This window comes from Myotis yumanensis, unplaced genomic scaffold (genome assembly GCF_028538775.1).
Source record: "Myotis yumanensis isolate MYYU_CA2020_CCGP unplaced genomic scaffold, mMyoYum1.0.hap1 SCAF_2, whole genome shotgun sequence".
NCBI lineage: Eukaryota > Metazoa > Chordata > Mammalia > Chiroptera > Vespertilionidae > Myotis > Myotis yumanensis.
The window spans coordinates 161,521,584-161,537,020 of NW_027223753.1; the positions used below are offsets into that span (position 1 = coordinate 161,521,584).

General features: G+C 43.5%; 1 protein-coding gene across 26 annotated transcripts in view; it reads left to right on the forward strand.

Annotated features, from left to right (window-relative positions):
• KALRN (kalirin RhoGEF kinase) overlaps positions 1-15,437 on the forward strand; it is a 635,703-nt gene that overhangs the window by 330,106 nt on the left and 290,160 nt on the right. For all 26 annotated transcript variants that reach the window (XM_070406353.1, XM_070406356.1, XM_070406366.1 and 23 more), the window contains exon 11: positions 3,501-3,692. In XM_070406353.1, the coding sequence (XP_070262454.1) occupies positions 3,501-3,692 (192 nt within the window). The remainder of the gene's footprint in view (positions 1-3,500; positions 3,693-15,437) is intronic.

Here is a 15,437-nt window from a genome sequence, read left to right on the forward strand (position 1 = left end):
TCCTTTGCCCATTTTTTGATTGGATTGTTTATCTTCTTTTTGTTAAGTTGTATGAGTTCCCTATAAATTTTGGAGATTAAGCCCTTATCAGATATGACGTTGGCAAATATGTTTTCCCACGAGGTGGGTTTTCTTGTTGTTTTGTTGATGGTTTCTTTTGCTGTGCAGAAGCTTTTTATTTTGATGTAGTCCCATTTGTTCATTTTCTCTTTAGTTTCAACTGCCCTAGGAGCTGTATCAGTGAAGAAATTGTTTTGGCATATGTCTGAGATTTTGTTGCCTTTGTATTCTTCTAGAATTTTTATGGTTTCCTGTCGTACATTTAAGTCCTTTATCCATTTTGAGTTTATTCTTGTGTATGGTGTAAGTTGGTGGTCTAGTTTCATTTTCTTGCATATGTCTGTCCAATTTTCCCAACACCATTTATTGAAGAGACTATCTTGGCTCCATTGTATGTTCATGCCTCCTTTGTCAAAAATTAATTGAGCATATTGGTTCGGGCCAGGCCTTTCTTTACCTGATAAGGTAGTGTAATGGTTTGGACCTTGGGCCCTGAAGCTAGACAACAAGATTTTAATCTTTGTTCTACCACTTTCAAGACATATGACCTTGGCCAGAAATTCTTGGTGCCTTGGTTTCTTCATCTGTAAAATGGGGCTGGTGGTAGCTGTGTCAACTTCATAAGGTTATTGCAAACATAGATGAATTAATATGTATTAAAGCTTTAGACTGTTCCTTGAGATGTGAAAACACCTTAATTAATCCTTATTAGTTATTATTATTGTCAATTTTTATTCATTTTCTCCTTAGCACCCATGACATGTCTTGAAGCCCTAATTATCTATTATTGTGTTGCATGCCCTATTTTTTGTGCTGTCACATTATATTCAAGAATAATTTTGTTCTCCTTTGAGGCAGCATACATTGCACATGTGCCTGTACTCCTGAGACACCCACAGTGTTGGGGGGGGGGGATGTTAGGGTGACCAGCCATCCCAGTATTCCCAGGCTTGAAGGCTTTCCAGGATGCTAAAATCAGGAAAGTCCTGGGCAAACCGGGGCAAAGTTGTCCACCTTATAAGCAGGGGGCACTTCAGTTCTGCCTTTTATTTATGTCTTTTGGTCCCAAATTTGAAAGAAAGTTTGCTTTGGCTTTGCTGCAAATTTTTACTTATTAGCTAGAAAATACAAAGTTGCACCCTCTGGGTTTCTTTGGGGTTTCCTGAGATTCCCCTGAGGAGCTCCTGAAAAACCTCTCTTCCAACTGCTCTCGGTATATTTCCTAGAATTGTGGACAGCTCCATAAGAGCCTTCCTTAGCTGGCCACAGCCTCCGAGGTCCCCTCCTGCCTACCATTTCCTATCTCTCTTGGTGTTTCCATTATGACTCTGAGTTCTCCCTTCATTTACTTTCAGAATCAACATACCCTGTTTAACTCAGTGACAGAGCCTCCTTCACACAAGGATCATCTGTTTTCCCACAAGTTCCCCAGGTGGATCCAGGTGTTTCTTCCTTTGCAGTCCCAGTTCCACGCCCACCTCTTGGGACCGTGTTTGCTTTTCAGACAGCATGTCTTAAGGATCCACTGAGGCCTCTCTTGGTATCCCTGAAAGCCATGGCAGTGTTTGCTGAAGGCCTGCCCATCTTCTCCAATACAACCGAGGCTGGGTGGCAGCCTCTGAAGGTTTCCACCCCAGCATACTAGCTTATTAGGGCTGCCCTAACGAAGTCCCACCAACTGCGTAGTTTCCATAACAGAAATGTATTGTCTTGCAGTTCTGGAAGCTAGGAATCTAAGATCAAGATGGTGAGAAGGTGGGTTCTTTCTGGGGGCGAAGAGGGAGAACCTGTTCCAGGCCTCTCTTGACTTCTGGTGGTTTCCTGGCATTCTCCGCCATTCCCTGACTTGTAGATACATCCCCAGATCTCTGCCTTCCTCTGGCCATGGCGTTCTGCCTCTCTGTGTGTGTCTGACTCTTCTCATGGCATTCTTTTTGGAAGGACACCAGTCATATTGAATTAGGAGCCCATCCTACTTCACTATGGCCTGATCTTAACTAATTACATCTGCAGTGACTCTCTTTCCAAATAAGGTCACATGCTGAGGTATGGAGAGTTGGAACTTGAACATGTGAGTTTAGAGGGGACACAGTTCAACCCTTATCATCCAGGTCTTTGGGTGAGTCCAAAAATTCTGTAGAGGCTGGAGGCCTCTTCTCCACGGACAGCGTAAAGCCCATGCAGTTGCTGTCATAAATCCACTCCAGTTCTCCATTCATTTTGTGTTTATCCCTGACTGTTTCTGCGGCCAGGTTCACATCGTCACTGGTGACCACTTGTTCACCACTCTCTAGGACAGCGGTTCTCAACCTGTGGGTCGAGACCCCTTTGTCGGTCGAACTTTCACAGGGGTTGCCTAAGACCATCCTGCATATCAGATATTTACATTACGATTCATAACAGTAGCAACATTACAGTTATGGAGTAGCAACAAAAATAATTTTATGGTTGGGTCACAACATGAGGAACTGAATTTAAAGGGCCAGAAGGTTGAGAACCACTGCTCTAGGACGTTTTGTGACTGTGGGGATATTTAGAAATACAATGGACGCCTGATTCATTAGCTCTAAATTGGTGACTATCCCATCTTTTTAAAAGGGCAGCCTGCTAAGGAAAAGTTGTAGCCATGGCATATATGCAGTAACTATTACATCCTGACAAATAATAACTATAAATTGCTGACTTTTAGAGTGTTCTGGGGAATACCATGATATGCACAGACAGGGGTTGGAGTGTGTGTGTGTGAATGGGGGTGTGCATGCAGTAGCTTATAATAAACAAACATCACCAGACGCTGCCCCAACCTTCCTGCAAGCATTAAGCCCTGGGCACGGAGGGAATAGCCTGCATAGCCTCACTCGGGCTGTGGCTGCCTCATTCTGTCAGCTCCCTGAGTCCCTGACCCCTTCCCCTCCTAAGAGATAGCTCTGTTTCAAAAGATAAACACTAGGAGTCACAAGGAACTCGAGGGAAAAGTCGAGCAAGTCTCCCAGTTATTTTTTTCCCTGGTGTTCGCACTAGAAACCCAGACGATCTTGGTGCATGAGGTATTTCCGACTCAGACAGTTACAGCCTGGGATGCGAGGGCAATGATGGATCTTCACAAGGGTCGGGGGTGGGCCAAGGAGCGGATGGGGAATGGGGACTCTAGCATGTCTCCTCGCTTCTTTCCAGGGCAGCCCTCCTCTGAGAAATCCCAGGGACCGAGGAGGCTCCTAGCTAGTGCCCGCTTATGTGCCAAGCTGCCAGGCAGGCTGCTAGCTTGGTGGGAGGCGGCAGGCAGGCTCCCCGCTCAGCTCCTCGGTGCCAGATCAGGGAGCTGTCGGCTCAGCGCCCACGCCTTGCGCTCCAGCTCTGGGCAGCCCCGGGTGGGCTGGGGGAAGGCGCGAAGCTCCCTTCGTGACTGCAAGTTGACTTTCTCTCGCTGTTGCTGCCGGCAGAATACATACACCAATGCAGACAAGCTCCTAGAAGCGGCGGAACAGCTGGCACAGACCGGGGAATGTGACCCTGAGGAGATCTACAAGGCAGCGCGGCACCTGGAGGTGCGCATCCAGGACTTCGTGCGCAGGGTGGAGCAGCGGAAGCTTCTGCTGGACATGTCTGTCTCCTTCCACACGCACACCAAAGAGGTAAGAGCCAGCGGAGCAGGGGCATCGTCTGGGTCGACTTGTTCTGGCAAGGGTCACGTCCGCTTCCCGGCATGATGACCCTCCAGCTGTGCCCAGGGTCCGGGTGGTCTGGAGTTCCCAGCCTCCTGATGTTGATGATATGAACACCTTGCTACTGATAACCTGTATGTAGCTCACAAACAATATGGGGCAAAATTTCCTCATCTCCAGCGAGGTGGGGGCCACAGAGACCGGTGGTTTCCAGAGTCTGCTCGAGCTGGAGATATTGGGGAATCCCTGGTATAGAAATAGTCACTATAGGGAGAAATATAAGAGGATGGAGCCTCCCTTTCCACCCCACAGCCTGTTGCTCCTGGTTGCTGTGCCTGTCAGAAATTAGACTCCCGCAGAACTTGGATCATCTTTGCTGCCTGCAAGAAACAGAGTTTGCAAATATGCTCAATGTTATTTTATTTTTTAAAAACAGAAGGTTAAATCTTTATAATGAGCTCTGCCACAGGGGGATACTAAAGGAGTTGGTCCTCACCTTGCCTGAGGGTGGAGTGACAGCCAGCCAGTGAGGGAAGGGGACTGGGGGACCCTCCACACAGGAGGAAGTTAGCTGGGCTGACGTCTGGCCCAGTCGTGCAGGACGTGGAGACAGGAGAGGGGAGGGTGGGTGATGCTATGTTGTCCGCAGGGCAGAGGGGCCCATAGAGAGGAGGGGTGCAAACCTGCGGTTGCTTTACGTTTCTGACTAGCACTCTGAAATTGAGTAAGTGGCCAGCGAGGAGGCACATTTAGCATCTTCTATAATAACACCCTTGGCAGAGAAATTCATTAGGTACATGCATGCTTGCGTTCCCCCAGGAATTCATTTTAATGGAGTATTAATTAAAGTTTGATTGCTGCTCAGGAGGAAAAAATTAACCCCACTTAATTAAGTTGATTTTTGAAATTTAAAATGCATTAGGAAGCCTGGTTATTACTACTTCACAGGCTTCCTGACACTCGGTGGGAATGAATGCAAATCGTTGCAGCGCCTATCGGAAAAAAACATGAAAAGGTGATGTTTTCTAAATGGAGATTCCCCAGGCAGATGCAGGGCTGGCGAGCTCCCTGACGCCGACTCTGCTTCCTCTCCATGGGACCACAGCCGCTCCCTGACTAGTGTCTGTGAAGCAGGGGATTAGCTTTAATCCAGGTTTTCCTGCCTGGTTGTCTGCTTGCTGGTGGCTCACCCCATACTTAATAATGGTCTCAGAAACCAAAGGCATGTGTATTCTTCTTTAATTATGAGCCTGCAGATGATAGAATGGAGCATGAATGAACCAAAGTCATGCTCCCTGCGAGGGCTGTAGGGATGCTGTCTGTACAGGGAGGGGATGGACTTGGTCAGTCTCCATGGAAAGGCCACTCCTGAAAGGGTGACCATGGCTTCCAGGAGCCCTTTCTAGCTACATCTCCCACCTTCTATACATGGAGCCTCAGATTCTAGGCCAGATTCTGCTGCTCCAGAGCCATGTGGGCTTGTGCAAATCACTACATCCCTGGCCCTGGGTAGCCTCGTCTATAAAATTATGCAATTGGGCTCAGAGGCTCTAAAACTCCTTATGATTCCAGTGTGAATTCAAGATTCCTTTCCTTTTCTTCCCTTCTTTTTTGTTACTTAGTATTGACAAGTACCAGTATATTAGCTAGTACTTTTTTAAAAATTATATTTTATTGACTTTTTCAGAGAGGAAGGGAGAGGGATAGAGAGTTAGAAACATCAATGAGAGAGGAACATCGATCAGCTGCCTCCTGCACCCCCTACTGGGGATGTGCCCGCAACCAAGGTACATGCCCTTAACTGGAATCGAACCCAGGACCTTTCAGTCCCCAGGCCGATGCTCTATCCACTGAGCCAAACCAGTCAGGGCTAGCTAGTACTTTTTTAAATTGGGTACCCACTACTTGCCAGACACATATATCATTACACGCAATCCTCATGGTAATCTTATGATACAGATTTTTTTCTTTATTTTGTTTTCTTCCATTAACATGTATCCCCCTATACCTTCTTACACCTCCACCCACCCACGCCCTCCCCCACCATCAGCACACTATTGTCTGTGTCCATGAATTCTTTCTTTTTTTTTTCTTTTTTGCTCAATCCCTCCATACCTCTCTCAATCTCCCCTCACACCCAAGTTATCTGCCTGCTCTCTATCTATGAGTCTGTCTCTATTTTTCTTGTTAGTTCAGTTTGTTCATTAAATTCCACATGAGTGAAATCATATGGTCCTTGTCTTTCTCTGACTGGTTTATTTCACTTAGCATAATGTTCTCCAGGTCCATCCATGCAGTCACAAAGGGTAAGCTTTTCTTCCTTGTAACAGCCGAGTAGTATTCCATTGTGCAAATGTTTCGCAGCTTTTTTATCCACTCATCTACTGATTGTCACATGGGCTGCTTCCATATCTTGGCTTTGTAAATAACACTGCAATGAACATAGGGGTGTGTTTACTCTTTCGAATTAGTGTTTCAGGCTTCTTTGGATAAATTCCCAGAAGTGGAATTGCTGGGTCATAAGGCAGTTCCATTTTGAAGTTTTTGAGCCTCCATATTGTTTTCCACAGTGGCTGCACCAGTCTGCATTCCCACCAGCAGTGCATGCGAGTTCCCTTTTCTCCGCATCCTCGACAACACTTGTTGTTTGTTGATTTATTGATGATAGCCATTCTGACAGGTGTGAGGTGATATCTCATTGTGGTTTTAATTGCATTTCTCTGATGATTAGTGATGTTGAGCATCTTTTCAGATGTCTGTTGACCATCTATACGTCCTCTTTGGAGAAGTGTCAATTTAGGTCCTTTGCCCATTTTTTAATTGGATTTTTTTGGGTTTTTTTTGGTGTTGAGTTCTATAAGTTCTTTAAACTTATAAACTCCCTATTAGATGTGTCAGTGAATATGTTCTTCCATACAGTGGTTTCCCTTTTCATTTTGTTGATGGTTTCCTTTGCTGTGTGATATATATTTTATTTTCAAGTGAGGGAACTCAGGCTAAGGAAGGAGCTTATGTAAGGTCACAGAGCTTGTCAGTAGTGCAGAGACTGTGCCTACCTTCCTACGTACTGCGCCCTTGTTCTGAACTGCTACCCACACCCTGCTGTCCTCCTTTTTCCGCTTGTGTCTCCTCCTCTCCTTTGCTCTACTTCCTTCTTCCTACTCCTTTTTTTTCCCTCTTTACATTTTCAAACCCCAAAGCAGGGGCTTGATGGGGAGGGTAGACCTTAGCTTAGAAATATAAAGTGTGGCCAGGGTTCCAGGTGTGGGAGATAGGAATAATCATTAACCATTGTTTTCCCACAATGTCTCTCAAACTTTGCTAAGCCAAGTCCTGTTTGAACCTGAGACATGTTTTCTCACTGAGGCTCAGCTTATAACAGGGGTGGGGAACATCCGGGCTGTGAAATCATTTGGTCTGGCCCTGCCAAGGCATTAGGGCTGAGTTAATTAAATGTTTGACCAAATAGAGCAGGCTAATTTTTAAGTTGATAATTGTGTATGGCCGGCGAATGATGTTAAATATCCAAATGGCCCTTGGCAGAAAATGGTTCCCTAACCCTGGCTTATAAAATCCATTCATATGAAATAGTACTGAAGGGAGCAGCGTAATACTGGGGGGCAGGTGAAGAAAGAGAACAGGAACAAAAGTTTTTAACACCTGCTGTGTGCTACATTATCTATCAAATCACTAGCCATGAGAATTATCATTTTTATTCCAATTTTACAGATCAGAGAAATTCATAATCTGTCCAGGGTTTTGTAGCTAGGATGTGTTAAATGTAGGAATTGACCCCAAGTCTTTCTGACTCCAAGGCCCCTGCCTTTTCTCCTTTGCCACACAGACCTTCAATAAAAGCCAGAGAATAGAGACTGGGAGGCATTTTCTCTCCCAGGAGAACACAGGAGGCAGCAGGAAGTAACACAGTCTCTTTCCTCGGGATCCCAAAATACAAGAGAAATTAGGAGCAGTCCTGCCTGGATGCAGAAGAAGGGGAGTGATTTTGAGGATCCAATAATCAAGAGATCTGTAACTCAGGTCAACAAATTCTGACTTTTTTTCAGGATGGAAAAAAAAAGCAGCATTTTTAGTAGCTGTCATGGAGTCCTGGAAGAGTATTTTTAGGGTTCAACAGGGCTTCCTATCCGTGTGCTCCCTCCCAGCCCCCTTCCTGCCCCAAACCAGTCTGTCTGAGGCCCCATTTAGGTAGAGGAGAGAGTAAGCCTTGTGTGTATGTACATACACACCTGTGCATTCTGCGTGCAGATGCATGTATATGCATCTGTACATGTGTACTCATAGACACGTATAGGTTTTACACACACACACACGAAGTACAGCATGATCTTGGATGTCAGGAGATCTGATTTTCATATCCAGATATTCACTTGGCATGCTGTGTGCTTTTGGGAAAATTACTTAATCTCTATTACTTTGTGATATTTATTATGATGATTATTACAGAATTGAATACTACAATACTAACAGCTATATTTTTTCCTGGTAGAAAACTTCCTCCCAAATTTATCCTTAGAGCATCTCTGAAGTAGGCTTAATAAGGAACTTAAGGACTCAACTCGGGCTTCATTTTTCCTTGAAATTCTTCCCTGGCGCTTTCAACCTCCCACCAGACTGGACCGGAACACCATGTCCATACCTCCATCGATGGTGCTGGGATCGCACTGAGATGATTGGCTCTTTGTTAAATCCAAAGTGCTCATATATACAGTATGTTTGGGGGTTTGGATGTGTGGCTATAGAGTCTGCTCTACATTCTGCCACTATGTCTAATCCATAGAGATGCTGAATAAATATGAACAGGTTTACTTGACAATGGGAAGCTAATCATTTCATTTTTTTAAGGAAAATTTTAAAAATGGGGGGAAAAGAGAGGAAAGCTCATTCAATCATATGTTTAATCTACTCCAGTTCTTTGACTTGAACTCTGTAGACAAGGTATGTAAAGGGGAGTGGGATGGGAAATCTAATTATCTATGGGAACTTTTCCCCAGGACCTGTGTAGCAAGCAGAAATGCATTATTAGGTAGGCAGAATTGAGCATCCTTGGATGGTCTGGTGAAGAAGGAACTCCTGTGGTTTGATCTTTCCATATTGTATGTAATACCTCTCAAGACCTGCCACCTCTCAAACCCTAGTAAGTGTGAGTCCTATTTGATCCTGGGCCTAATAACTTGTAACTCCTTCCTCTTGACTCTATAGACAAACTTCTGGCTTTTTACTCAAGGCAAGATTAGTAGCCAAATCTACAAATCTGTTAGGGAATTTGGAGTTGCTATGGTTGTTTTCCCCTCTTACAGTAAATAGAGTGAATGGATGATCTTACACTCAGTTTTACTAAGTGGCCATGGGTGGCGTTGGGGTTGCTGGTAAATATTGTCATAGATCCTTCCTGGTGGGTCATGGTTAACTCCTTCCTTCTTTCCTCCTTCCTCTTCTTTCTTCCTTCATACCTAACGACAGTTATTTGCTGAGTTTTTCTTGAGTGCCAGGGTATAATAGAATGTCACTGTAGGATGTAATTTTGAAGGAATTAAAGCCCCCTTTATAGGAGATTTCTGAGCAGGATCTGCATATCCATCTTCATAAATGATGTAAAACCTAGACGTCCTAGGGCTCCCCAGGCTGAAATTAATAACTTTTACTCTTGCCCACTTCCTACATCAGAAGATTTACTCTAGTTAGGATCAGAGAGAAGACCGAAGAAAGATATGAGAAAGATACTCTCCAGGCTCATTTATTCTGCAGACTGAAGAGTCTGCTCGATCCTGTTGGCCCTGCTCTGTGAATTCTTGCAACCATAGGAGTCTGGGTGGGGAGTTAAAATCTTCTATTTCATTGCAGTGTTATTCATAATCTTGAGTAATTAGAAACCATCTTAATTTTCCATGCTGGGCAATTTATCAAGCAAACCATAGTGCATCTGTATAGTGAAATACTATACAGTCATCATAAGTCATCTTGTCAAAGATCATTGTTGGCATGAGGAAGGGCTTGTGTTATAAGACATTAAAACACTGTATCTCCAACATGACCACACACATAGAATAAAGACTAGAAAGAAATGCGCAAAGAAGTTGGTGTTGAGTTATGGATGGTCTAATTTTTCTTTGTATTTTTTTGTTTTTATATGTTTTCTTCAGTGAAAATCGGAGACAATCTCAATAAGTGTTATATTACAAAATTAAAACTTTCCATCCATACTTAGAAGAGCTGTGTGATTTAAAAAAAAAAAGTGACAAACATGTGCTTGGGACCTTCTTGTGCAACCAGAGCCTCAGCTATTAGTATGTATTATGCTGAACTTTCAGAGGTCTCCTTTTTGCCTGGGGACAAGGGCAGCTGGCTGTTGGCTGGTCTGGAGAGCCAGAGAGAATGTAGGAGAAGCATTTACCCACGTCCTCATTTTTTTGTCCAGGGAAAAGACACTTAGAGTGTCCTCTGCTCTTCAGATATTGTCTAGTCAGAATTCTTTTTCCTTGCTGTGGATCCATGGAAATACTATAATTGCTGGGCTTTCAAAATATCCATTGTTAGGTATTTTTGTAGTAATAATATGGAAGTCCAATAACGAAGGAATGTGGCCAAAATAATCAACGTCAGCTCTTTATTAGACTGCTCAATTAAATGCCCATTTCCATTTGTTTTTAACTTAGAGAAATCACTCTTCCATGCCGTGTCCTGCTCAAATAGGTGCATGTGTGTCCTGCCATGTCCTGCTCAAATAGGTGCACAGACACTCATACATATACATGTTCTACCCACCCACTCTAGAACCAAAATGAAATCTGTCTTCCACAGGGAATGATGGCCTCAAGGACAACACAGCTTCATTCCCTACTTCTGCTGCCAAACTGCCATGGTGTTTATTTAAAAAATAAAAGCTGGTAGTCAATGCCAAAGAAAAACAGTCTCTTCAAAATTAGGGCAGGGGTGGTTTATGCTGTGGAATTGGTGCTCCTTCAACATCTCCAGGGGTCAGTCTTGTGGAGCAGCGATGGCAGCCAGAGCTGAGCAGCAGCCAGTCTGCAGGAAAAGTAACATTACCTCTTTTCTTAACCAGTCATCCATAAGCCTGTGGTTTCTATAAACCTTCCTCCCACGTCCCCTGCTTCCTGCCTTTTCAGTGGCCCTTCAGTCAGGCTGCCTCACATGCAAGCATGGGCTGGCCCCTCCTGACCTCACTGGTTTCACTCTTAAAGCTAAGCTTCTGCAGGGCATTGAAAGGCTCCCTAAACTCAACCCCCCACTAAGGCTCTGGAAATTCTCAAATTAGGACTATTCTTTTGGACTCAGATATTTTTGGCCACAACCATATGTGTTCTCTGAGAAAAACACCACATGAAGCCATCTCAGTGTATATGTCAGCAGGGACCAGGCAATCATTGCCAAGCAGAGAGCAGTGTCCTGCACGAATGGGGCACGGCACAGGTGCATTTGATCAAGAAGAGGGGGTCTGGAAATGGCTGAAACAGGAGATTCTCTCTGAGGAGCAGGTGGGTTGATGGAGAAGGTACAGGACTAGCAGAGGGTAAACAGGAACCAAATTGGGGGAGGAACAACCATGTGCTTGCTGCTCTCAAACTCCCTCCCTCACTCCATAATTTTACCTCGTTTTGGCAATTACTAGCTTGTAATGGCTTAAAGTGGGGATCCTCCTGACAGGATCTCACTGGTTGCCTGCTAATTAGTAAATTATTAATAGTAGTGGTTCTCTGATTTGGATTCTTTTCAAAGCAATCGAGGCATGGTCTCCAGGGATAAGTCATATGGACACATAAAGGGAAAGAGACCTACAGGACAGTCATATCGTAGAAAATTACAGCCTAAGAAATGGACAGTTGACCCTTACTCATAGTTTAGTGACAATGATGTTTATTTCTGTCCACTTTATGCACATGAGTCTGCAATTTAAGTTTGCTGCCACCAGGGAGTGACTGCATATGGTCCCCTGGAATTTCAAGTAGCTTTCTACTCAAACGTTCCAGGTTGTACTAGTGTCTTAACTTGTCAGGGAAGTCTGGTACTTACTTAAGTCTGATCATAGTGTCTTAACACAGTTACCCTCAAACGGGTGCTACAGTGTCTGGACTTTGGATGTCTTGATGTCAAAGCTGTGAGTGCAGTTTTTCAGTTTAAAGAGGCATCTCTGTTACTGCCTCTGTCTTTATATCAGCTTTGGAGGGAAACCATAGCATGTGAGACCTTAGAGACAAGCTAGAAAAACCACACACATACACACACTCACTTCATTTTAAATATGAAATAATTGAAGTAAAGTAGTTTTACCCTGGTCAGAAAACTAGCCAGACAAGGGCAGAATCAAGAATTATCCTCAGCCGAAACCGGTTTGGCTCAGTGGATAGAGCGTCAGCCTGCGGACTGAGAGGTCCCGGGTTTGATTCCGGTCAAGGGCATGTGCCTGGGTTGCGGGCACATCCCCAGTGGGAGGTGTGCAGGAGGCAGCTGGTCGATGTTTCTCTCTCATCGATGTTTCTAACTCTCTATCTCTCTCTCCCTTCCTCTCTGTAAAAAAATCAATAAAATATATTTAAAAAAAAAAAAAAAAAAAGAATTATCCTCAGGCCCTAACCGGTTTGGTTCAGTGGACAGAGTGTCAGCCTGCAGACTGAGGGGTCCCAGGTTCGATTCCGGTTCAAGGGTATGTACCTTGGTTGCAGGTACATCCCCAGTGGGGGGTGTGCAGGAGGCAGATGATCGATGTTTCTCTCTCATCGATGTTTCTAACTATCCCTCTCCCTTCCTCTCTGTAAAAAATCAATAAAATATATTTTTTAAAAAAGAATTATCCTCAATAAATATCAATTCTATTCGAGAACTCCTTTCCCTCTGGGCTTTTTGTTTATTTGTTTTGTCTTGTTTACAGAAGGGAAAATAGAGAAAGATGTCAGGGAGCTTTTGTCTCTAGTGCCTTGGTCTCCTTTCCTGTCTCTGCATCAAATCGTCTTCCCTCACTAGCCATTTTGACATTTTATTCTCTCGAAGGTAGACCTTCCTTTCCTCACCAGTCTGCTAACCACTGGGCTGTGCAGCAACTGGTCTTGTACTTGCTTGTTTATCTCTTAGCTGGTTTTCCTCAGCAGAAGGTTTTAACTACGGGAGACAAAAGTTTCTTTATAATGTAGTGGAATATAGGAACAGAAATCTGAAAAGTCAGTTCCAATTCATTCATCAAAGAATTTTTAGAAGGAGGACACTTTTTTCTGATGATATGGACTTGAGGTCAGTAGGTGTTCTCAGATGTCCCTAGTCTTTTTGTTTGTAACTCTGACACCTCGTTGTTGTTGTTTTAGCAGTTTTTGGCTTTGACTCTCTCTACAATTTAGCTGCATGATCACCAGGAGGAGTGTCATTAGTCATGGTGGATTTCCTGAGAACAGAATGACACTTTCTTCCTAGACCTACATCAGAGATGGTCAAGTTTTTATTGAGGAGGGGGAAAGGACCTCCAAGCGATGAAGCCATTAATATAGCTTAAGGATGGTACTGACAACAAAATTACCTTAAATAAAATAAAATCCTCAAGATACTTCTTCACCTCATTCCTGTCTCTCTCCTTCCTGTATCAGTGAGTACCAGACTTCCCTGGCCAGTCTTCAGTCTCAGTCCCTGCACTGCATTGAGACATCGAGTTAGTTTTCTCCTCTTAAATTACCTGCTCCACATCCACAATTTTTATCCCTCTTCACATTTCTCTCCCTCCCTCCTTCCCTTCCTTCCTTCCTTCCTTCTCCCCACCCCTCCTTAGAAATATCTGAACTTTCCAGTCTCTAGGCCAGGGGTGGGGAACCTTTTTTCTGTCAAGGGCCATTTGGATATTTATAACATCATTCACGAGCCATACAAAATTACAACTTAAAACTTAGCCTGCTATACTTGGTCAAACATTTAATTAGCTCACCCCTAATGCTTTGGCAGGCCCAGACAAAATGATTTCATGGGCCTTATACAGCCCTCAGGCCGGACGTTCCCTACCCCTGCTCTAGGCTTTCCTTAGACATCCCAGGACAAAGCAGTAAAAACAGAAAACAGAGGCCCAGCTCAGCCTAGCATATTGAAGAACCAAATCCATTGTTGATCTTTTATCAAATCCAAAATGAAGGAGTACTTCAAACTTTCCCTCTGCCTGCTATTCTCTTGAAGGTAGACCTTCCTTCATACCAGAAAGTGTGAAGTAGCATTAAGCTATAATGACCAATATCCTGAAATCCTGATTTCATACAAATTTGAAATAAATACATTCATACTTATAGGAATATGTATTCCAGCTTATATGTTCTGAAAAACTTGTTTTGTGTTTTTATAACAGAAAGCTTATTTGTAAAGAAAATAAATTGAACTAATTACAACCAAATTGCCAGCTGCTAAATGATGGGGACTCTGACTAATAATAATTTGGTTATAGCTATCATCACAATGCTACAGGCTTATTAATAAGGCTATATGTTTATTGAAAGCATTAATAATACGTATATCATTCAATCCTAATAATCTTTGAAGTGAGCAGGTTCTTATTCTCCCACTTTGCAGATTATGAAACTGAGGCTTAGAGAGGTTCTCACCTGTTTAGGAAGGACACTCTTTCTATACCGTTATTTTCTACCTCCAGGGCTTATTAATCTTGTTAACTCATCTTCTTCTCTCTCCTGTCTAAAGAACAAATAATAACTTGTCCAAAATCTGAAGACTGTTTTTGTCTGTTATTTCTTTTCTCGCCTTTTATTACCAAGGCCATACCATGATTTCCCATACTAAACCAAATCGATGAAATAATATTCTCAAAGTGGATATTTATCTATATTTTAATTGATTTCAGAGAGGGGAAGGGAGAAGAGAGAGAGAAAAATATCGATGTGAGAGAGAAACATCAATCAGTTGCCTCCCATATGCACCCTGACCAGGGATCGAACCCGCAACCTTTTTTGGTGTAGGGCCATGGTCGGCAAACTGCGGCTTGTGAGCCACGTGCGGCTCGTGAGCCACATGCGGCTCTTTGGCCCCTTGAGTGTGGCTCTTCCTAAGCCTTAGGAGTACCCTAATTAAGTTAATAACAATGTACCTACCTATATAGTTTAAATTTAAAAAAATTTGGCTCTCAAAAGAAATTTCAGTTGTTGTACTGTTGATATTTGGCTCTGTTGACTAATGAGTTTGCCGACTACTGGTGTAGGGGATAATGCTCCAACCAACGGAGCCACCTGGCCGGGGCCTTATCCATGTTTTTAACTTACAGAAGGTTAGAACCCAAAAGTAACTAACAACTTCATTTTATGCTTTCCCCAACCTATTTTACACATGAAGCCATGGCGAGCAAGGGGATAGCAATTCACTCAAAGGCAACAGAAGTTATAGGAAGAACAGGAGCCAAAATCTACATCTGTTGATTCCGTCTATCAGTTTCTCTCTCTCTCTACTGTTTTTTTTCCCCTGGTGGAGCCCTGAGCTTATCTTTCTTGCTAGCCAGCTGAAGTTTCCCTGTTTCTAAGCAAACATCCGACTCATCTTTCCTCCTGTCATTTATGAAAATGCTCAGCAAGAGTAGTTAGAAGTGGAGCACTGTGGCAGGCCACTGACGACCTAGTTTCAGTATGAGGAAGAGCTATCAATAAAAGTTTTCAGTAATTCAGTTCAACTCTTCATCATTCCCAGTGCTTATTCTGTTCAAAACACTGTACC